At 36.7% G+C, this 25,874-nt stretch overlaps 1 protein-coding gene across 2 annotated transcripts in view; it reads right to left on the minus strand.

The window, feature by feature from the left end:
- Positions 1 to 1,086: 1,086 nt before the first annotated feature.
- The window catches only part of LOC137238267 (sarcocystatin-A-like), a 36,051-nt gene continuing 11,263 nt past the window's right edge, over positions 1,087 to 25,874 (minus strand). Inside the window, exons 1-3 of one of the 2 annotated variants that reach the window (XM_067763063.1) lie at positions 4,566 to 4,713; positions 2,392 to 2,492; positions 1,087 to 1,341 (exon numbers count right to left, since the gene is read on the minus strand). In XM_067763063.1, the coding sequence (XP_067619164.1) occupies positions 1,140 to 1,341; positions 2,392 to 2,492; positions 4,566 to 4,631 (369 nt within the window). In that variant the 5' untranslated portion in view covers positions 4,632 to 4,713 and the 3' untranslated portion in view covers positions 1,087 to 1,139. Of the gene's footprint in view, positions 1,342 to 2,391; positions 2,493 to 4,565; positions 4,714 to 25,874 lie in introns of those variants that run through there. The other variant, XM_067763064.1, reaches the window with a different exon arrangement.

Here is a 25,874-nt window from a genome sequence, read left to right on the forward strand (position 1 = left end):
AACATTCGCATTAGGGCAATAACTTACTTTAACGGAGCTCATTCTGCATGCATTTGCGGAAGTACGAGATATCACAATTATTCTCAACTTGAAACAGCGGGGGTCTATAAGTTCAGAGAGCTGAGCATGTGAGTAGCTATTTGCAATGTGTAGCACTCGCGATTAAGCATGATGATTCCCAAAAATCCAAATACTCTCTAGTGACATACATAGGTAGTGAAAATATTTTCAGCTTCAGCTTAGTGAACAAAAATTTTTCTTCACTTATTTGGGTGGAGTACAGAAAATTTCAAAAATTTTACTTATTTTTCACTCAGCTTCAAAAATATTTAACTATAATAGGTTATTTTACCTTATTATTGTTATGATACATTTTTTCTTAAACGAAAAAATTGCTTAAATTAGAATAGAAGAAAGAAATATTTAAACAACTGCCAAAGCTCGTTACGTTTATTGTTTTGTGTTTATTTGCTTTTGTGTGTTTGTCTGTAGGTGTAAGAATAATATGCGAACAGATAAACACAATTTCTGACACAATATTTGAGCTTTTAAAACTGGTTTACAAGAACAAAATAATCAGACAGTTTCAGCAGATAAACACACAACAAGAAATAAAACCAAAACAATAAACGCACCAAAGCAACAAACCTACAAAGAAAGTCAAACGGCTACAATTACTGACTTACCTGCCTCAGTCAGCCACACAAATCGCTTAGTAAAAACCACCCTTGGTTCTGAATGAACACACCGCACATACACATAAATTACACAAACATCCATTTTGACAATACCTGCTCATGTATCTATGAACTACAAATACAAGACTAATGACAAATCTGAACGAAAAACGACACAGAAACCGGTGTTTTCTCGAAACCAAATTTGACAAGGGATGACGGAAAATTGTTCCAATATACATCATTTATTCACCCATTAAGAAAATCAACAAAACAAAATAAGTAAAGTTTTTTAATTTACGAAAACGAAACAAAGAGGAATTAAATTAAAACGTTTTATAACAACTTTTGCGGCTATTTTTTCACTCGTAGGTGATCAAACATTCATGAATAATAATATTAAAACAAATTTGTGTAATTTTTTATACATCTTTTATTTAGGAATGCCCAATTATTATTGGCCTATGCGCTATGCTTTTTCACAACCTTCTCTTCGTCGGGGCAGTCGAATGTAACTTGAATACCATTTGGCAACCATGGTCGTGACCAAATTTCTACATTGCAATTCTTTACAGCTTGACTATTTTTATCGATTAAGTCCACATTCAACTTCAAGAGGGTGCCGGCGACGACTTGTTTTGTAGCTGTGTGCACCTCTTTACTTCTGTTGAAGATAATCAAGGAAATAAGACAAAGAATAATTATAAATTATAATAAATTCATCTGATCTTTAGGTATATTATATGCGCTTAAGTAATATAAATGATGGTACGTACATTAGGGTAGCGCAATTTTTTTATTTTTCGGTTTACCTCTAATCGCCGTTTACACCATCTCCGGTGAACGCTAACAAGGACTTTAAATGTTTGACAGTTTACCAAAAGATCTCTGTCAAACAAAGTGCTAGTTACCGTTAAACCATGATGGAAATCGGTCCTGAGAAGTGTTCCAAGGTAACTAAGTATGAAAGTAGAATATGAGTCGAAAATAAGTTTATAAAGATCCTGGGTTCTAAATATGTGATTAAAGGCAAACTTTTTACCAGCTGAAAGAATATTATCCGTTCTAATATTTAACACGAATCTATGGCAGAAAGTTACTATCAAGGATACTGTTTTCAAATTTTTTTTTACCTAGCTTTTATTAGCTTGGGTTGTATGTATGTATATATGTAACAGAATATGTGAGCATTATTTTCAACACTTTCCAGTAATTTTATTAATTTGAAATTCCGCACACGTATCAAGGACTCACAACAATGCGATAATTTTATTGGGGGGGGGGGGGGGGGGGGGGGGGGGGGGGGGGCATAAGTTCACTGACTAAAGATCAAAGGGGCTTTTTTGGAATCGAAATTTCTTGTTTTGAATACTTGTAACCTGTTGAAACCGGTTTCTATTCTGAAACCGGATATTGTTATTGAGTCAATTACTTTAGGTATTCTGACAATGATTTCACTGTACCAAAATAAAAACCCAATTTTGTGGTCCACCCTGGTGTGTGTGGTATGTGTGTTTCAATATTTATGTATAGGAAGTAGCTATTCGTCCGAAAAAAACGGTTTTTATCGCTCTGATTTAAGTACAATAAAGTAAAACAGCAGAAAGAGAAAAAAAAAATGTTTGTATTGTATTTTTCGGACGAATATGGACAGCGTTGTGAATACTTATGAAATGAAGATTTTAATTGAGTCTTATATGATAAGCAAACTTACTCATAATATGGTCCATCGCCAGCGGCCAATTTGCTTAATGAATCGTTAAGTGATTTTTCAGCTTCTAATAAATCGGCATTGGAAGCACCACCCACTAAATGCTGCAAAAATTAAATAATAATAAAGAATAAAATAATAGTTTTAAATAGAGTTTAAAATGAAAGACCGCTAACCCGGCATTCTAAAAATGGCGCACTATGTGGTGTTTTGCAGAAACTTGTCTTAAAGCCAAATGTGATGGTAAAACATATTAAAGCTTAATTAGGCAACCAAATAAGACTTCGCTTTCACTCTTCTCATCAATCCACCCCCTCTCCCTTTGCCTTGGAATCTTGCTTCAACATTTTCCTCCTGTTAATCCCGGTAATTTTACTCTTCCTTTCACTCTTCATATATCTCATACATTACCTCTTATTTTCTCTTTTCGTTTGAAATCTGGCCCCTTCTCTGCCCCCTCCATCATGTCAACCCTTACCCCTTCCTCTCTTCCCTACATCAGTTTCTTTTCTCTTTTAACCTCTCTTGCCTTTTCCTCCGTCTTCTTTCATTCACTACACGTTCTCTTTCCCACTTTATCTTCTAATCTGTCTTTGTTTAACATTTCATCAGCCATTCAACTATCTTTCCTATCCTCTCCGCCACTCTCCCCTTTCTATTTTCAACGTACAACGGACTATTATCGTATTTTAATCTGAGTAATGGGTAAGCCGGTGAGCTCCGCAAATTATATGAAAGTGCATTGTAGTTGTTAGTAAATGTGATTGTTGGAGGTGAAGAGCTCCTCACCATGGAAGAATACTTCAAATAAACTTTACTGGGGAATGAGACAGGAAATAAAATGAGGCAGGTGGTACGACACAATCACTTAATGTCATAGACTTTAGCCTGCGGTGTGTTTACAATAGCTGGAAGGGGTGAAAGCAAACAAATCTATAAAATAATTTGACTGGCAGATTAAATCACAGTTAAAATAATCGGCAAATACGACGCAATCCATCAATGAGGTAATTTATCGGCGAGGGTAGACCGTCAGCCCTAAAACGATGAGCCGGTTTACATATATGTTGATTCGCTCTCGGTGACCGTTGGAGAATCCATGACTAATATCTTGATGTTTGGTTAAACTCCCCCTGCGCGTTTAAGATACAACAACCAAAGATAAACGTCCGCTCAATCTTTTTATATAGACAGAATGCTAGTTTATGAGTCTCGATAGCACTGCGTGATAGCGAAAACATTCCTCAAGTCGTAATACGAATAATTTACTATACCCACACACTTACGCACAATTTTGAATATACCCTTAATATGCTGGCCCTTTATCAAAGACTGAGTTCTATATTGCCCTATACCTTTCTTTCTCATTGCCCAATGAACCTAACTTTTAAGTCTTTAGGAAGACAACTTTTAAGTACATTTGAATTAGTGTCACCTATATGTTTGTATGTATGTAACACGTTTATTTTATACCTAACCGATACACATCTTTTCAAGTGGTGGGGATATATTTGGGAGGAATTTATTGGATTTTAATAAAACAACGTAATTTTTTTACACGACATCAAACTCTTGTTTATGAGAGGAACAAATTTATTTATTTACACGTATAGTCTTCAACCTGAGGAAAAGAATTGTTCGCACCTTACTTCAGTTTTGAGAGTGTATATATTCGAAATTCTTAGTATGCAGTATACTTGATGAGCTCTACAACAAAGTGTTTCCAAATTTATTTACTTTGTCACACAGTGTTGTCGGACAATGCGGCCATCAATACCAAAATTGCAATATATATCCACTGTAATATTTCACGTACGATTAAGTAAATTTTTGTTTTGATAATTTGGTTCAAATATATTCATTAAGCCCTTTCAGTTCTGAAGTATTTCATTTCTAAGCGTAGCTATTGAAGTTTAGTTAAGCTGAAAATCGAGTTTCAGAACCAAATTAAAATATACCAGTTTTTATCTCACTTGTATCACAGACATGTGACACCACTTAAGCCATTTCCAAAATACTGGATACGCGGTAATGCACTTTCAACGTTGATACTATGTAAATATTAGTTTTCGTTGGAACACCTGTGCGTACGTGTTTATTTATTTAGATTGAATAATATATAAACAAATTCATTTAATACATTTTGTTTCCAATATCTTTTTTTATCTATTCTCTACCTCAGACTGTGCTAACGCTACGCTGACTAAACAGCTTAACAATAAAAACAACTTCGTACTCAACATTATTTTGTTTATTTTTTTGTTTTATCTTTAAGATTCAAAAGCCACAAGTTTACTGAGTAAACTAGAAAGTAAAACTGTTGACGTCTCAGAACAACAACTGACTTTTATAGCAGCACAAAAATATTGATAATAATTTATGTGCTCTCTTAACTGTATGAGTAAACAAAGGCATGCACATAGCACGTGTAGAGGCAATAAATTCTTTGCTCAGATGTAAAGCACTAGTCCAAAAGGGACGTGTTATAATATAAAAAAAAAAAATGTTCATTATACAAATTCTGATATGTGGCGTTTTTCAAAATTGGGCTGAGATAGGAAACCTTCACAAGTGGTATTTAGAAAATATCGAATAAAAATGCACGAATTTTGTAATTGAAATTTAAGTAACTTCCCGATAAGCTGCAAGCTTGAGACTTGGTATATAGTTCAGAACCCGATGACAATGCAATAATAAGAAAAAAACTCGGATAGGTAGCACATGTATCGAAATATTTCAAAAAAATCGTATTCGTGGTCCGATTTGGCCCATATTTGGAACACATAATACATACAAGAATAGAAAGAGACCTATGAAAAAACGCCACTAGGTGGCACAAGGATCGAGATATAAAAAAAAATCGTATTTGTGGTCCGATTTGGTCCATATTTGGAACACGTAATACATACATGAATAGAAAGCGACCTATGATGTCCGATTTGGCTCGTATTTGGAACAAATATTACATACAGTCCGGTAGAAGTGACATCAAAATATTTTGGAGTTCGAGGAGGGACAAGCATACGTGGCGCAGAGTCGAGTAAAGTCTTTGGAAGGATTATGTATTGAGGAGTTAGATTGTAACAAATTGTCAGGAAAGGCAATTAAATATAGACTAAAAACTTGAAAATAAAATAATAAAAAAATTTTTAAGTTAAACGATTTTATTGAAAACAATACTTACATGAAATAATAATAAAAGCTAGAAAATAATTAGGTAGGTCCTAGGTACTAGTCATCACACTCCTAATCAATTTAGGGCGTTGATCAGACAATTAAATAAAAGCGTTGGACTCGTCAAATTTCTATTGATAGTCATAAGTAAGACCAACTGAACCTTAATAAGGTTATGCTACGTCTCACATGTTTAGAAATTTCATGCCCCCAACGCTTTTATTTAATCCTCCGATTAGCGGTGAATAAATTCAACATATCCTAACGTTGTCGTCTAGCCAGACGAAATTTTACACTTTGAACTTTATCCACAAATATTTGAATTTTTACTTAAATTTTTACGAAAACTCGTCGCATACTGTGATAAGTTTGAATTTTTATTGATAAATTTTGAAATGAATTCGATCTGTGAGGTTCCATAGGCTTAAAATTATGTTCGTCTAGCCAGACGACAACGCTAAAAAGTGACATAGCCAAATTTGGTACAAAAAAACGATAAAACAAAATCCACAAATATTTGAATTTTTACTAAAATTTTGAAGAAACTCATCCCACACTGTGACTACCCAGAAATAAGTGTGAATTTTTATTGATAAATTTTGAAATAAATATCAACTATAAATAAAAATAAAAAAATATCGATTTCCGAATTATTATAAAGATCGCCTCTAAATTTAAAAAGTCACTAAAGCTTTTCATGATCGGGTGGGTAGCAGTAAAGTTATTCACGAAAATAAAGCCTTCTCGTCTGGCCAGAAGCCACAATCTATCGGAGGGTTAATTGTCTGATCAACGCCCTAGATTGATAAGGAGTGTGATGACTAGTACCTAGGACCTACCTAATTATTTTCTAGCTTTTAGTATTATTATTACTTCATGTAAGTATTCTTTTCAATAAAACCGTGTAACTCAAAAAATTTTGTTTAATTATTTTATTTTCTCTATGAAGGAACTAAGAAATTTATTTTATCTCGAACGTCCTAACATATGGCCCAAGTGATATTATTAACAAACACTTCAGTAAGGCCAAGTAGTGAATTTACCTCATTCAACTTATTTATATCTCCATTCTACATATTCCACATTCTACAATTAAGCATTAACTGATTTTCAGATGGGTTAAACCGAATTCGTTCTTCGCAAAAAAGTCTGTTTATTTACTATGTAAGCCTATGGCTAATATCATATCATAAGGGCGTCAGCTAAATCCAAAGAAAATGTGTAAACAAAACTCAGCCGGTTGGCAGAGAGTAGGGGCGACTGGCGCGCCTTGTTGAACGGCCATAACCGTATAAGTTAAGCGCCAATTAAGTAAGTTAAGTAAAAGTCGGCTGTTTGGTTAGCTTTCCTGTTTTCACAATAGACTTTTACGTTTTGCACTACAAAATATTCACAAATATTCACGATGTGCAAATAAAGTCATTGCCGCAGTTGGAACCATCCTTAAATTCTGAAAGTATGTTAAAATATAAATGGAAATCTTTTTGACTTTTACGAACTCGGAATACCTGGATTGGTCTCCCTTACTTTGAAATCGGGTACAAACCTAAATAAACTTTATGCAAATGTACGTCCAATGACTCTGGGAAAGAAGTATTGCTTAAAAGCTTTAAAAGTGCTGACGGCATTTATTTAGTACATTTTTCTGTCCCTTGGCTGGTACCTATGTAACTAAGTGAGACAAATTTCTTCTAGATTCATAAAACGTTGAAATTTACAAAGAATTTCCCCGAAGCTATGTTTAAAAACGAAAAATTTACCCGTGCGCACTGAAAAGAGTCGCAAAAAAACATTATAGTTATTTCTAATTGCGACTAAAAGTCTTTTTAGAGTCATTTTAGAATTTTTCTGATTCTCTCCTTTAGTCTTTAAAGATTTCTTTATGATCTTTTGCCCGATCCTTTTTGGGAGCTTTTTTTAATTCATATATGCGGCTGTTAAAATAACTTACCTTTATTTAGGAACCATTAGATAGTTTCGAATAAAAATAAATTGTTTGTATGGAATTTTTCCCAAATTTTCACTGTTGATACATTTTCAGGACAAACAAAAAGAAGTATTATCAAATGCTCTGAAACAATCCGGCGAAAGACCATGGCCGTTTATCCGCCCCACAGAATACCTTTTTTCCTATCAGGCTACGAAAAGCCACAAAAAAGCTAGCTCCAAAAAAGCTCATATAATATACACTTTTTTGTTTCATATTTCGCTGCGTTCCGGCTTCGGTTAGCCAGGGACCTCTACCCTAATGCACATACACATATATATGAGACTAATTGTGCTCATGGTTTTTCTACGTAAACAAACACAAAGCAAAGCCTTGATTGATAAAACAGATTTAGGCTACGTTTATGATCGAGCGTAATCGCATCGCGCGATGCGACAAGAAACGCTCCATCGCTTGGTACATTTGCGCTAGCGTTATCGCTGACGATTGAGTGTTTCTAGTAGAGCGAAATCGCAAGCGATGGAATGCTCCACAATATAACTTAACATCTTTTTATTCACGTTGTGGCAGTGTAGAGAAAGCAACTTTCGTACATTAACTAGTAAAATTTTATTATTAGAAAATAGCTCTTTGTTACGAAAAAAATATTTAAAAAGTACACATAAGAAAAAAAAATCAAGTGCATACAATAGCCAAGGAAAGAAAATATTGTAGTGAATTCCATAATTTACATTCAAAGCCTTTAAACCCGCATTCTTTTCCTACATCCTCCCAAGCTTTTTAATTATATTGCGATTGCGGTAATCTGCATGACGCAAATTCCACAAACACTACTTTTCACGTACCAGGGATTGGCGTTATCAACAAATTTGAATAACGATTGACGAAGAAATAAAAAATTAATTTTTATTCATTATTCAAGAATGGTGAAAGAATAACTAGGTGATGAATAACAAGGTATTTTTTTATTCAAGCATTTTGCAATATTGAATAACATTTTATCGTTATTCAAAATATCTTGAGTCATGATAATCGGTCATTATTATTTTTGTAAATTTTGAGAAAAGAGTTGAGTCATTATTCCTTATTTAAAAAATATCGAATAACAATAAAATTGCAATTTTTATTCAGTTATTCAAAAATAAAAAAATAAACCCTCGAGATGCCCTGAAAATATACCCATATGCGTAACCAGTGCCCGTGTAGTTCTGAAGCTTCTAAGTGTAATATTGAGATGATATTGGGGAGTACTCCCGGGGTCTTTCGGGGTTCATTTTGGGGTCACTTTGGGACTCCCTCGGAGTTCTTTCGGGGTCTTTTGGGGGTCGTTCGGGAACGTTTTTGGGGACTCCCTTGGGGTCCTCCCGAGGTATTTTGGGGATCGTTCCGGGATGTTTTTGGGCAGTCCCACGGCGTCATTTGGAGGTCATTCCGGGATGGTTTTGGGGACTTCCTCGGGGTAAGTTGGGGTCACTCCGGGATCTTTTTGGGGACTTATTTAAAGTTGAGGATTGCGGAAAATGGGCAGCTAACTTTTTTCTGTGCTTCGGTCGAGAGGCAACCTATCAACTGAGTTTTGAATTGCGGATGGATTACAGCTGCAATAGCTGCCCATTTTCCGCAATCCTCGACTTTAAATAAGTCCCCAAAAAGATCCCGGAGTGACCCCAACTTACCCCGAGGAAGTCCCCAAAACCATCCCGGAATGACCTCCAAATGACCCCGTGGGACTGCCCAAAAACATCCCGGAACGATCCCCCCCGTTCTACGCTCCGCTTTAATCGAATTTTGGTATTCTGCATTAAGACGGAATCGTAAAGAGAAGAGGAAGAGCAAATGATTTTTTGAAATCAGCTGTTGGTACGGAATGTGTGAACATTGGAACAAAATAAATTAATGAAAATTTGTAAAAAACACTGAAAAACGTTTATATTTTATTATCCACGCCATTTTGTACAAAAAAAAGCAATAGAATATATTACCGCAGTGTTATATTTTTTTGAGTGAAGTGCTTTCATAATTGTAAGTGCGTTTTTGTCGTTCTTTTGGCCAATTCCCTGCCGCGGCCTCCAAGTTTTGTTAAAACGGATTCCTGCACGAATATAGTTGAAATTTTTGAATTTTAAGGATGCTAATTTCATTGCACTGGCCTAAAATACTTTATAAAGGTTTATTTATTCTTTCCGCAAGGATTGTTTACGTTTTCGCTTCACCTTCCTCTACGCCGGCAGCTTGCTTTGGCATATAATTGGACTCAACGAACAGACACAAATTCTAGCTGTCTATTATAATGGAATCAATAGCCGCGGCATTATTTTTGGAGTTGGAAAGCAACGCATACGAAAATTGCCAGGCGAGAATGGAAAGGCAAATATTGCGAAATTTGTGTAATCCATTTGAGATGAGTGACGAATTGTAAGAAATTTAACTTAAAAGTGGTAAAGTTTAATGACTTATTTTCTTATTTAGGTTCAAAAAAAACTTTCGACTTAACAAGGATGCTTTCAAGTATGTGCTAGATATTTTTGCGGGGCAAATACGTCCAAGGACTTCGACATCGACATGTTGTTTTTGACCTGGAAACATATAAAAAACAATCATCATCAAGCTTTCTACGTTTCTTAACAAGATTTACTTACATTTTTGTTAAAATTCTGTTATAAATTAATAAAAAAATAAAAAGAAAATATTTTTCCGCCAACTAATTTGCAACCTAGAAAAACGGAACTACGATCGAAATGCAGAATACAAAAAATCGAACGATTCGAAGTTGGATCGAAACAGATTGGAACACAGAATACCAAAATTGCCAGATCCAAAAAATTCCAATCCAAGTCGAAATGCAGAATAGGGCTGATTAAATTTGTTCGCATAACGGTAATCCGTAACGGCATAAACTAATCGAGATAGATATAGACTTCTATATATCAAAATGATCTGGGCGAAAAAAGAAATTCATTTAATGTCCGACCGTAAACACGATAACTTGAGTAAATTTTGAGGTATCTTGATGAAATTTGGTATGTAGGTTTCTGGGCGCTCGTCTCAGATCACTGTTTAAAACGAACGAAATCGGACTACAACCACGCCCAATTTTTCGATATCGAAAATTTCGAAAAACCGAAAAGGTTCGGTAATTCATTACCAAAAACGGATATAGCGATGAAACTTGGTAGGTGCGTTGACCTTATAACGAAAAGTAGAAAATTAGTAACATTTTGGACAATGGGCATGGCACCGCCCACTTTTAAAAGAAGGTAATTTAAAAGTTTTGCAAGCTGTAATTTCGCAGTCTTTGAAGATATCATGATGAAATTTGGAAGGCACATTCCTCCTATTACTATATGTGTCCTAAATAAAAATTAGCAAAATCGGGTGACGAATACGCCCACTTTAAAAAAAATTTATGTTTTGTTTTGTTCAAAGTAGTGAGTTCTTTTTTCTACTAATGTATCCAACATTAAATGGTGCCCACTTTAAAAAAAAATTTTTAAAATCAAATTTTAACAAAAAATGTAATATCTTTACAGTATATAAGTAAATTATGTCAACATTCAACTCCAGTAATGATATGGTGGAACAAAATACAAAAATGAAAGAAAATTTCAAAATGGGCGTGGCTCCGCCCTTTTTCATTTAATTCGTCTAGAATACTTTTAAGGCCATAAGTCGAACAAAAATTTACCAATCCTTGTGAAATTTGGTAGGTGCATAGATTTAAGACGATAACTGTTTTCTGTGAAAATGGGCAAAATCGGTTAAAGCCTTGCCCAGTTTTTATACACCGTCGACCGTCTGTCCTTCCACTGGTCGTTAACACGATAACTTGAGCAAAAATCGATATATCTTTACTAAACTTAGTTCACGTACTTATCTGAACTCACTTTATCTTGGTATAAAAAATGACCGAAATCCGACAATAACCACGCCCACTTTTCGATATCGAAAATTACGAAAAATGAAAAAAATGCCATAATTCTGTACCAAATACGAAAAAAGAGATGAAACATGGTAATTGGATTGGTTTATTGACGCAAAATATAACTTTAGAAAAAACTTTGTAAAATAGGCGTGACACCTTACATATTAAGTAGAATAAAATGAAAAAGTTCTGCAGGGCGAAATCAAAAGCCCTTGGAATCTTGGCAGGAATGCTGCTAGTGGTATGACATATGTAAATAAATTAGCGGTACGCGACAGATGATGTTCACCCCTGGTCCACATTTTGGTCAATATCACGAAAACGCCTTCGCATATACAACTAAGGGCCAATCGCTTTTAAAACCCTCATTAATGCCTTTAATTTGATACCCATATCGTACAAACACATTCTAGAGTCACCCCTGGTCAACCTTTAAGACGATATCTCGAAAAGGCATCCACCTATAGAACTAAGGCCCACTTCCTTTTAAATAATCATTAACACCGTTCATTTGATACACATGTCACACAAACACATTCCAGGTTTACCCTAGGTTCATTTTCCTACATTGTGATTTTCCCTTATTTTGTCTCCAAAGCTCTTCGCTGAGTATGTAATGTTCGGTTACACCCGAACTTAGCCTTCCTTACTTGTTTTATATATCTTTTATTTACGAATGCTCAATTATTGTTGCCATATGCGCTATGCTTTTTCACAACCTTCTCTTCGTCGGGACATTCGAATGTAACTTGAATACCATTTGGCAACCATGGTCGTGACCAAATTTGTACATGCAATTCTTTACAGCTTCCCTATTTTTATCGATTAAGTCCACGTTCATTTTCAAGAAAGTGCCGGCGACGACTTGTTTCCGTCTTCTGTTATTTTTACCTTTGTTTGCAAGCAAATTTATTTGCACAAATTTTATCAACACATATCGTCCGTCCAAAGAAACGAATGTGCATATTTGAAGTGTTGAGAAACACGCGTAAGACATTGTTAAAAAAAGAGATTTAATTAATATAGATTTAATTTTGTATTTTTCAACCACTATTGGAAGGTTTACTTTTGTAAACCACTAAGTAATGTTAATTGAAAAATGATTTTAAAATTTTTTTTTCAAAAAAATGCACATTTGTTGTTTTGGCTTTGCAAAATTTGACATATATAATATTTCGTTTAAACAAAAATGGCACATTTGTTTCTTTGGCATTGTACCGACGATATGTTTCTGAAGCAAGGAAAAGTCCCTACATACACTGAAGTTGAAGGTTTCTTCTTTTAAAAGATAGTCTTATCGATGTCGTTTCCCCCACATACACAGTAGGCGAGGAGATCATAAACATCACTCCCTGTTTCGATTATATTACGTGTCCGTCGCTTGACTGATCTATTACTTAATTACACAGTACAAAAAAGTTAGAACTTTTTCTTGCAGACCCACCTTGGTAATTTTCATATTACAGATTCTATAAGGTTCACTTTTGCTGAACATACTTATAGTCCAGGATATTTGAGTTATTATTATTATTTATTTTTTTTATAGGTATAACAAAATATTTTCCCTGTAAATAGCTTAAAATTTCATACCAACACTAAAACTCTCCATGTCTGGTTCTGTCAGTTTTTTTACCCAAAAATGTAATCAGGTAAATCTTTAGCAACATGTAATGTATCGGATACATCTTTAGCAACATGTTGAATCAACATTTTTCAAATTCCTTATGCCTTCCGGAAAAATTTGTAAGAGAGGTGGTAGGAGAATGTTGGAATTTTGAAGTGTTTGCATGGTTTTTAAGGTACAAAATCTTACGAGCCAAATTTTTAGCTCTTAAATTCTCTACACACTGCCTGCGTGTCCAAAATATACATCGTGAGCAGTTAAGTTTTTATTTGCAAATTAAAAGCAAACTAGAACCTAGACATGCTAGGCTAAAAGTTTGTTAAAAAAAAATTATCTGGCGACCTAAAAATTTGCACTTTAATATACTGAAATTGTATGGAACCATCCCACTTGGAATATTTTTCGATACTTGTGCACCGGATGGCCGCAAAATGTCTAGGGTTCAATTCACAGGAAATATTAAAGTATCAGTTATTGATTTGTTATGGACGTTGTAACCATCTCACTTAGTTATAAGTAATCGAAATTTTCGATTTCTCCATGCCAGCTGAAAAATCTACTGACAGTTACGTGCAAGGTGAAAGTGTAAAAAAGTCAGCTGGTTTGTTGGTTTTGGTGTATTGACAGTTATCGATTTAACTGGGAGTTTGACACCCTGTCTTGGAAATTGAAAATGCCACACGAAACTATCTGAAAGATTGGTACTCTCAAGTTAAGTTGTAGCTTAATACGAGATGCTGAAATGACACTTAGGGTATGTTTGGTCACGATGGTAGCATAGTTGCTCTGTAGATCTGTGATTCAAGCTGTGACTCAAACGCTACAGGCTGTTTATTTTGAAGCTTAGCAAATGCATGATTTCCATATTTCCCTTCATGGGAGTATTTAAGAACGTTTTGGTATCAAGCGCGATTAAAATTTCACTGCTTTCACTCAATTGTTACATCACATTTACACGGCACCAAATGCGTAATTTTGGGCGAAAAAATTTAAATGCGACGCATTTCCTCATACAAATCGCATTTCCAGAATAACGCATTTGAGCTCATTTCAACTCATTCGCCCTGCAAATGCAATCCACATATCTGATCCACACACGCTTTTGACATTTTCTTACCAAACGAAACCAGTCAAGAACAAAATAATTAAGCGACGTATCAAAATCTAAAACCGGAGTTTTCAGTGCGAGTTTAAACTCCAGCCGCTTAAGCAGAGATGAGCATCAAAAATTTTATGTTATTGAACAAAATGGGAAATTTAAATTATAGTCAACTTTAACAAAAGTTTAATCTCGCACTGAAAAACGATGCATTAGTGCTGTACCGAAGTTATAAATAACAGTTTCCACTAGTTTTTTAAAGCCATACGGACAATTTTATTAGAAAATGCTTTGTATTTTTGATAATTTTTTTTTATCGCACTATTATAAATCAATTAGGTCAGTGCTTTTTCTTGCAATGGTTTGGTGTTCTCGTAGTCGAGTTAAGCGCAATCCGAATGAGGCTAATATAAATGCTTTCAAATTTGTACTCATCTGAGGCCAGTGAAAATGTAATATTAGAATATGAAAAACGCAATAAACACTTATATGACATTTATAATTCTAAATAAAAACTTAGAAATTTTGACTAAGATTTATAAAAGCATCTCGAATGCTCGAGTTTTGAAATTATTTTAAACTAGCAGAGTACCCGACGTCGTTCGGGTATAAATAAAAGCAGTACTATACACATACCTGATTTTAAACCACATTCTTGTAATTAATTTGGTTTTATAATTAGTTCAAAGCAAAGATTTCTTATAAACTATGTTTTTCGTTTTACCATTTGGTGCATAAACATACAAATTATTTGGACTTCCGACTCGTGAACACCCGACATATAACTGGCAATGTGTAAAGCAAGGTTCTTCGCGCTGAAGTCCAGCCACTTTTAATGTCTGACCTTGCGATTTGTTGATCTTGGCAAATTTCGTTGGGTTCTATCCAGCGGTTTACATACAAACACACAGACATACTTTCACAAATACCCCAGTCATTTTTTCCCGCATGTTAAACTTGCACTTCAATTTACTATATGTGTTGTTTTCTATTTTGTTAATTTGGATGATTTCTTATTTAATCTCGTATAACGCCTAAATTTCAGTGGTCACTTTAATACTTCAGGAGATATTGAAAATTCCATTCATATTGGAGGTGCCACGTCCCCTTCTTGGTTATACCCAGTTTTTCTCGAGGGGGTTGGGATTAGTCTAATATACTTCCTTACCAAATTTCATTTGTGTAGCCCAAATACTTCTAGAGATATTGACTACGAAAAATTCCAGTTGTATGGGAGGTGCCACGCCTCCTTTTTCACTATCACAAGTTTTTCTGGAGGAGGTAGGTATTCGTCTTATATACCACTTCATTCATCTAGACCAAATACTTCAATAGATATTGACCTTGAAAAATTCCATTTGTATGGGAGATGCCACGCCCCTTTTTCGCTATCCCCAATTTTTTCCGAGGGGGTATGGATTCATCTTATATACCACTCTACCAAATTTCAGTCATCTAAACGAAATACTTCTAGAGATATCGACCTTGAAAAATACCATTTTTTTTCGCTACCACCATTTGTCTGGAGGGGGTAGGGATTAGTCTTAAATACCTCCTCACCTAATTTCAGTCGTCTATCTTTAATACTTTCAGATATATTGACTACGAAAAATTCCAGTTGTATGGGAGGTGCCACGCCCCCTTTTTCGTTATACCCAGTTTTTCTTGAGGGGGTAGGGATTGGTCTCATATAACCACTCACCTAATTTCAGTCTTCTAGCCTTAATACTTTCAGATATATTGACTACGAAAAATTCCAGTTGTATGGGAGGTGCCACGCCCCCTTGTAGAAGTCTTTTTTTATATAGCCTACCATAGATTGACACACTCAGGGTATGTCATGGCAAAATTTTGTTCGATTCCATTCGCGGTTGAGGCTGCAAGTCCAAACATACATACAGACATACTTTCACAAATATATAGTAGATAGCAACACCCAACGCTATACAATTTACATAGATAATTTTTTTTTTTTTTTTTTTTAATTAACAAAAATTAACTTAGAATTTTCAAATAATTGGTGCTGGCACCTTTTTTTGCTCGCACTTTTGCATTTTACTGACCCAGTCGCCATACGAAATTTAAAAAGATAGAAAATACCATTTCTATATTTGCATTTATTTAATCAATTATTAATTATTTATGTTAAAAACAATTTCGGCTAAATTTTCAGACATCAAACTTCACATGGACCAACACTTATACAATTATTATCATCTTTTATATACCTCGGATGCGTTTTCACAACTATGTCTTCACCAGAACATTCGAATTTAACTTGAACAGTCCCTCGCTGAACTGGTCGTGACCAAATTTCTACTTTGCAATTCTTTTTAACTCTACTATTTGTTTCGATTAAGTCCACATCCAACTTCAAGATTAAGTCGTAGGTGGTTACTGTGGTAGCTGAGCGCACCTTTTTACTTCTGTTGAAGATAATTAAGGAAATAAGACAAAGAGTAATTATAAATGTTAATTAGTTCATCTGATCTTTATGTATATTATATGCAATTAAGCATGTATATTAGAGTAGCCCAATTTTTGTCATTTTTCGCTAAACCTCTAATAGCCGTTTTCACCATTTTCGGTTAACGCTAACAAGCACTTTAAATGCATGACGTATTACCGACGGATCTCTGTCAAATATAGTGCCAGTTAGCGTTAAAAGGTGATGTTTGGAACCGATCCCTCTTATTGAGCTGGTTATTTTCTTACAACCGTTTTTGTTTTTTTCAAATACCTATTACATACTGGCACCCAGTTTTTGAAATACCGATTACTTACAACCGGTTTTCTAAAAACCCGACGACTTTTGTTAAATTAATATTCTTAAAAACCGATTAAGTTTTGGCAATTGGTGTTTTTGGAACCGATGACTATATTGCCATTTTTTAGCTGATTACTTTCCTGTAACCAGTTTTTTCGAAAGCGTTTACTCATTTCCAGGACCTTTTTATACTCAGTTGAGCAGAGCTCACAGAGTATATTAACTTTGATTGGATAACGGTTGGTTGTACAGGTATAAAGGAATCGAGATAGATATAGACTTCCATATATCAAAATCATCAGTATCGAAAAAAAATTTGATTGAGCCATGTCCGTCCGTCCGTCCGCCCGTCCGTTAACACAATAACTTGAGTAAATTTTGAGGTATTTTGATGAAATTTAGTACGCAGATTCCTGGGCACTCAGCTCAGATCGCTATTTAAATTGAACGATATCGGACTATAACCACGCCCACTTTTTCGATATCGAAAATTTCGAAAAACCGAAAAAGTGCGATAATTCATTAACAAAGATGGATAAAGCGATCAAACTTGGTAGGTGAGTTGAACTTATGACGCAGAATAGAAAATTAGTAAAATTTTGGACAATGGGCGTGGCACCGCCCACTTTTAAAAGAAGGTAATTTAAAAGTTTTGCAAGCTGTAATTTGGCAGTCTTTGAAGATATCACGATGAAATTTGGCAGGCACGTTACTCCTATTACTATATGTATGTTTAATAAAAATCAGCAAAATCGGACAACGACCAAACCCACTTTTAAAAGAAAAATTTGTTTAAATTCAAATTTTAAAAGAAAAGTTAATATCTTTACAGTATATAAGTAAATTATGTCAACATTCAACTCCAGTAATGATATGGTGCAACAAAATACAAAAATAAAAGAAGATTTCAAAATGGGCGTGGCTCCGCCCTTTTTCATTTAATTTGTCTAGGATACTTTTAATAACATAAGTCGAACAAAAATTTACCAATACTTATGAAATTTGGTAGGGGCTTAGAATCTACGACGATAATTGTTTTCTGTGAAAAAGGGCGGAATCGGTTGAAGCCACGCCCAGTTTTTATACACAGTCGACCGTCTGTCCTTCCCCTCGGCCGTTAACATGATAACTTGTGAAAACTCGATATATTTTTACTAAACTTAGTTCACGTACTTATTTGAACTCACTTTATCTTGGTACATAAAATGACCGAAATCCGACTATGACCACGCCCAATTTTTCGTTAACGAAAATTACGAAAAATAAAAAAAAATGCCATAATTCTATACCAAATATGAAAAAACGGATGAAACATGGTAAGTGGATTGGTCTATTGACGCAAAATATAACTTTAGAAAAAACTTTGAAAAATGAGTGTGACACCTACCATATTAAGTTGAAGAAAATGAGAAAGTTATGCAGGGCGAAATCAAAAGCTTTTGGAATCTTGGCAGGAATACTGTTCGTGGTATTACATATATAAATAAATTGGCGGTACCCGACAGATAATGTTCTGGGTCACCATGGATCACATTTTGGTCTAGATCTTGAAAACGCCTTCACATATACAACTAATGGCCACTCCCTTTTAAATAATCATTAACACCTTTCATTTGATAACCATATCATACAAACGCATTCTAGAGTCACCCCTGGTCCACCTTTATGGCGATATCTCGAAAAGGCGTCCACCTAAAAACTAAAGACCACTCCCTTTTAAAATACTCATTAACTCCTTTCATTTGATAGCCATATTGTACAAAGAAATTCTAGAGTCACCCCTGGTCCACCTTTATGGCGATATCTCGAAAAGGCGTCCACCTATAGAACTAAAGGCCACTCCGTTTTAAAATACTCATTAACACCTTTCATTTGATACCCATATTGTACAAAGAAATGCTAGAGTCACCACTGGTCCACGCTTATGGCGATATCTCGAAAAGGCGTCCACCTATAGAACTAAAGGCCACTCCCTTTTAAAATACTCATTAACACCTTTCATTTCATACCCATATTGTACAAAGAAATTCTAGAGTCACCCCTAGTCCACCTTTATGGCGATATCTCGAAAACGCGTCCACCTATAGAATTAAGGCCCACTCCCTTTTAAAATACTCATTAACACCTTTCATTTGATACCCATATTGTACAAAGAAATTCTAGAGTCACCCCTGGTCCACCTTTATGGCGATATCTCGAAAAGGCGTCCACCTATATAACTAAAGGCCACTCCCTTTTAAAATACTCATTAACACCTTTCATTTGATTCCCGTATCGTACAAACACATTCCAAAGTCACCCCTGGTCCACCTTTATGGCGATATCTCAAAAAGGCGTCCACCTATAGAACTAAAGCCCACTCCCTTTTAAAATACTCATTAACACCTTTCATTTGATACCCATATTGTACAAAGAAATTCTAGAGTTACCCCTGGTCCACCTTTATGGCGATATCTCGAAAACGCGTCCACCTATAGAATTAAGGCCCACTCCCTTTTAAAATACTCATTAACACCTTTCATTTGATACCCATATTGTACAAAGAAATTCTAGAGTCACCCCTGGTCCACCTTTATGGCGATATGTCGAAAACGCGTCCACCTATAGAATTAAGACCCACTCCCTTTTAAAATACTCATTAACACCTTTCATTTGATACCCATATTGTACAAAGAAATTCTAGAGTCACCCCTGGTCCACCTTTATGGCGATATCTCGAAAACGCGTCCACCTATAGAATTAAGGCCCACTCCCTTTTAAAATACTCATTAACACCTTTCATTTGATACCCATATTGTACAAAGAAATTCTAGAGTCACCCCTGGTCCACCTTTATGGCGATATCTCGAAAACGCGTCCACCTATAGAATTAAGGCCCACTCCCTTTTAAAATACTCATTAACACCTTTCTTTTGATACCCATATTGTACAAAGAAATTCTAGAGTCACCCCTGGTCCACCTTTATGGCGATATGTCGAAAACGCGTCCACCTATAGAATTAAGGCCCACTCCCTTTTAAAATACTCATTAACACCTTTCATTTGATACCCATATTGTACAAAGAAATTCTAGAGTCACCCCTGGTCCACCTTTATGGCGATATCTCGAAAACGCGTCCACCTATAGAATTAAGGCCCGCTCCCTTTTAAAACACCCATTAACACCTTTCATTTGATACCCATATCGTACAAACACATTCTAGAGGCACCCCTGGTTCACCTTTATGGCGATATCTCGAAAACGAGTCCGCCTATAGAATTAAGGCCTACTCCCTTTTAAAATACTCATTAACACCTTTCGTTTGATACCCATATCGTACAAAGAAATTCTAGAGTCACCCCTGGTCCACCTTTATGGCGATATCTCGAAAAGGCCTCCAACTAAAGGACTAAGGCCCACTCCCTTTTAAAATACCCCTTAACACCTTTCATTTGATACCCATATCGTACAAAGAAATTCTAGAGTCACCCCTGGTCACCTTGATGGCGATATCTCAAAAAGGCGTCCACCTATAGAACTAAAGCCCACTCCCTTTTAAAATACCAATTAACACCTTTCATTTGATACCCATATCGTACAAACACATTCCAAAGTCACCCCTGGTCCACCTTTATGGCGATATCTCAAAAAGGCGTCCACCTATAGAACTAAAGCCCACTCCCTTTTAAAATACTCATTAACACATTTCATTTGATTCCCGTATCGTACAAACACATTCTAGGGTCACCCATGGTCCACCTTGATGGCGATATCTCGAAAAGGCGTCCAAATAAAGAACTAAGGCCCACTCCCTTTTAAAATACCCCTTAACACCTTTTATTTGATACCCATATCGTACAAAGAAATTCTAGAGTCACCCGTGGTCCACCTTGATGGCGATATCTCAAAAAGGCGTCCACCTATAGAACTAAAGCCCACTCCCTTTTAAAATACTCATTAACACATTTCATTTGATTCCCGTATCGTACAAACACGTTCTAGAGTCACCCATGGTCCACCTTTATGGCGATATCTCGAAAACGCGTCCACCTATAGAATTAAGCCCCGCTCCCTTTTAAAACACCCATTAACACCTTTCATTTGATACCCATATCGTACAAACACATTCTAGAGGCACCCCTGGTTCACCTTTATGGCGATATCTCGAAAACGAGTCCGCCTATAGAATTAAGGCCTACTCCCTTTTAAAATACTCATTAACACCTTTCATTTGATACCCATATCGTACAAAGAAATTCTAGAGTCACCCCTGGTCCACCTTTATGGCGATATCTCGAAAAGGCCTCCAACTAAAGGACTAAGGCCCACTCCCTTTTAAAATACCCCTTAACACCTTTCATTTGATACCCATATCGTACAAACACATTCCAAAGTCACCCCTGGTCCAGCTTTATGGCGATATCTCAAAAAGGCGTCCACCTATAGAACTAAAGCCCACTCCCTTTTAAAATACTCATTAACACATTTCATTTGATTCCCGTATCGTACAAACACATTCTAGGGTCACCCATGGTCCACCTTGATGGCGATATCTCGAAAAGGCGTCCAACTAAAGAACTAAGGCCCACTCCCTTTTAAAATACCCCTTAACACCTTTTATTTGATACCCATATCGTACAAAGAAATTCTAGAGTCACCCGTGGTCCACCTTGATGGCGATATCTCAAAAAGGCGTCCACCTATAGAACTAAAGCCCACTCCCTTTTAAAATACTCATTAACACATTTCATTTGATTCCCGTATCGTACAAACACATTCTAGAGGCACCCCTGGTTCACCTTTATGGCGATATCTCGAAAACGAGTCCGCCTATAGAATTAAGGCCTACTCCCTTTTAAAATACTCATTAACACCTTTCATTTGATACCCATATCGTACAAAGAAATTCTAGAGTCACCCCTGGTCCACCTTTATGGCGATATCTCGAAAAGGCCTCCAACTAAAGGACTAAGGCCCACTCCCTTTTAAAATACCCCTTAACACCTTTCATTTGATACCCATATCGTACAAACACATTCCAAAGTCACCCCTGGTCCACCTTTATGGCGATATCTCAAAAAGGCGTCCACCTATAGAACTAAAGCCCACTCCCTTTTAAAATACTCATTAACACATTTCATTTGATTCCCGTATCGTACAAACACATTCTAGGGTCACCCATGGTCCACCTTGATGGCGATATCTCGAAAAGGCGTCCAACTAAAGAACTAAGGCCCACTCCCTTTTAAAATACCCCTTAACACCTTTTATTTGATACCCATATCGTACAAAGAAATTCTAGAGTCACCCGTGGTCCACCTTGATGGCGATATCTCAAAAAGGCGTCCACCTATAGAACTAAAGCCCACTCCCTTTTAAAATACTCATTAACACATTTCATTTGATTCCCGTATCGTACAAACACATTCTAGAGTCACCCATGGTCCACCTTTATGGCGATATCTCGAAAAGGCGTCCAACTAAAGAACTAAGGCCCACTCCCTTTTAAAATACCCCTTAACACCTTTTATTTGATACCCATATCGTACAAAGAAATTCTAGAGTTACCCGTGGTCCACCTTGATGGCGATATCTCAAAAAGGCGTCCACCTATAGAACTAAAGCCCACTCCCTTTTAAAATACCCCTTAACACCTTTCATTTGATACTCATATCGTACAAAGAAATTCTAGAGTCACCCATGGTCAACCTTGATGGCGATATCTCAAAAAGGCGTCCACCCGGAGTGCCCTTTTAAAATACCCATTAACACCTTTCATTTGATACCCATATCGTACAAACACATTCTAGAGTCACCCCTGGCCCACCTTGATGGCGATATCTCGAAAAGGCGTCCACCTATAGAACTAAAGCCCACTCCCTTCTAAAATACCCCTTAACACCTTTCATTTGATACCCATATCGTACAAACACATTCTAGAGTCACCCCTGGTCCACCTTGATGGCGATATCTCGAAAAGGCGTCCACCTATAGAACTAAACCCCACTCCCTTTTAAAATACCCATTAACACCTTTCATTTGATACCCATATCGTACAAACACATTCTAGAGTCACCCCTGGTCCACCTTGATGGCGATATCTTGAAAAGGAGTCCACCTATAGAACTAAAGCCCACTCCCTTTTAAAATACCCCTTAACACCTTTCTTTTGATACCCATATCGTACAAAGAAATTCTAGAGTCACCCCTGGTCCACCTTGATGGCGATATCTCAAAAAGGCGTCCACCTATAGAACCAAAGCCCACTCCCTTTTAAAATACCCATTAACACCTTTCATTTGATACGCATATCGTACAAAGACATTCTAGAGTCACCCCTGGTCCACCTTGATGGCGATATCTCGAAAAGGCGTCCACCTATAGAACTAGAGCCCACTCCCTTTTAAACTACCCCTTAACACCTTTCATTTGATACCCATATCGTCCACCTTGATGGCGATATCTCAAAAAGGCGTCCACCTATAGAACTAAAGCCCAATCCCTTTTAAAATACCCCTTAACACCTTCCATTTGATACCCATATCGTACAAACACATTCTAGAGTCACCCCTGATCCACCTTGATGGCGATATCTCAAAAAGACGTTCACCTATAGAACTAAAGCCCACTCCCTTTTAAAATACCCCTTAACAACTTTCATTTGATACCCATATCGTACAAACACATTCTAGAGTCACCCCTGGTCCACCTTGATGGCGATATCTCAAAAAGGCGTCCACCTATAGAACTAAAGCCCACTCCCTTTTAAAATACCCATTAACACCTTTCATTTGCTACCCATATTGTACAAACACATTCTAGAGTCACCCCTGGTCCACCTTGATGGCGATATTTCAAAAAGGCGTCCACCTATAGAACTAAAGCCCACTCCCTTTTAAAATACCCTTTAACAACTTTCATTTGATACCCATATCGTACAAACACATTCTAGAGTCATCCCTTGTCCATCTTGATGGCGATATCTCAAACAGGCGTCCACCTATAGAACTAAAGCCCACTCCCTTTTAAAATACCCATTAACACTTTTCATTTGATACCCATATCGTACAAACACATTCTAGAGTCACCCCTGGTACACCTTGATGGCGATATCTCGAAAAGGCGTCCACCTATAGAACTAAAGCTCACTCCCTTTTAAAATACCCCTTAACACCTTTCATTTGATACCCATATCGTACAAACACATTCTAGAGTCACCCCTGGTCCACCTTGATGGCGATATCTCAAAAAGGCGTCCACCTATAGAACTAAAGCCCACTCCCTTTTAAAATACCCCTTAACACCTTTCATTTGATACCCATATCGTACAAACACATTCTAGAGTCACCCCTGGTCACCTTGATGGCGATATCTCAAAAAGGCGTCCACCTATAGAACTAAAGCCCACTCCCTTTTAAAATACCCATTAACACTTTTCATTTGATACCCATATCGTACAAACACATTCTAGAGTCACCCCTGGTACACCTTGATGGCGATATCTCAAAAAGGCGTCCACCTATAGAACTAAAGCTCACTCCCTTTTAAAATACCCCTTAACACCTTTCATTTGATACCCATATCGTACAAACACATTCTAGAGTCATCCCTTGTCCATCTTGATGGCGATATCTCAAACAGGCGTCCACCTATAGAACTAAAGCCCACTCCCTTTTAAAATACCCATTAACACTTTTCATTTGATACCCATATCGTACAAACACATTCTAGAGTCACCCCTGGTACACCTTGATGGCGATATCTCGAAAAGGCGTCCACCTATAGAACTAAAGCTCACTCCCTTTTAAAATACCCCTTAACACCTTTCATTTGATACCCATATCGTACAAACACATCCTAGAGTCACCCCTGGTCCACCTTGATGGCGATATCTCGAAAAGGCGTCCACCTATAGAACTAAAGCCCACTCCCTTTTAAAATACCCCTTAACACCTTTCATTTGATACCCATATCGTACAAAGAAATTCTAGAGTCACCCCTGGTCCACCTTGATGGCGATATCTCAAAAAGGCGTCCACCTATAGAACTAAAGCCCACTCCCTTTTAAAATACCCCTTAACACCTTTCATTTGATACCCATATCGTACAAAGAAATTCTCGAGTCACCCCTGGTCCACCTTGATGGCGATATCTCAAAAAGGCGTCCACCTATAGAACCAAAGCCCACTCCCTTTTAAAATACCCATTAACACCTTTCATTTGATACCCATATCGTACAAACACATTCTAGAGTCACCCCTGGTCCACCTTGATGGCGATATCTCGAAAAGGCGTCCACCTATAGAACTAAAGCCCACTCCCTTTTAAAATACCCCTTAACACCTATCGTACAAACACATTCTAGAGTCACCCCTGGTCCACCTCGATGGCGGTATCTCGAAAAGGCGTCCACCTATAGAACTAAAGCCCACTCCCTTTTAAAATACCCCTTAACACCTTTCATTTGATACCCATATCGCACAAACACATTCTAGAGTCACCCCTGGTCCACCTTGATGGCGATATCTCAAAAAGGCGTCCACCTATAGAACTAAAGCCCACTCCCTTTTAAAATACCCATTAACACCTTTCATTTGATACCCATATCGTACAACGAAATTCTAGAGTCACCCCTGGTCAACCTTGATGGCGATATCTCCAAAAGACGTCCACCTATAGAACCAAAGCCCACTCCCTTTTAAAATACCCATTAACACCTTTCATTTGATACCCATATCGTACAAACGCATTCTAGAATCACCCCTGGTCCACCTTGATGGCGATATCTCGAAAAGGCGTCCACCTATAGAACTAAAGCCCACTCCCTTTTAAAATACCCCTTAACACCTTTCATTTGATACCCATATCGTACAAAGAAATTCTAGAGTCACCCATGGTCCACCTTGATGGCGATATCTCAAAAAGGCGTCCACCTATAGAACCAAAGCCCACTCCCTTTTAAAATACCCATT

The sequence above is a fragment of the Eurosta solidaginis genome, chromosome 1 (genome assembly GCF_040869045.1).
Source record: "Eurosta solidaginis isolate ZX-2024a chromosome 1, ASM4086904v1, whole genome shotgun sequence".
Classification (NCBI taxonomy): Eukaryota; Metazoa; Arthropoda; class Insecta; order Diptera; family Tephritidae; genus Eurosta; species Eurosta solidaginis.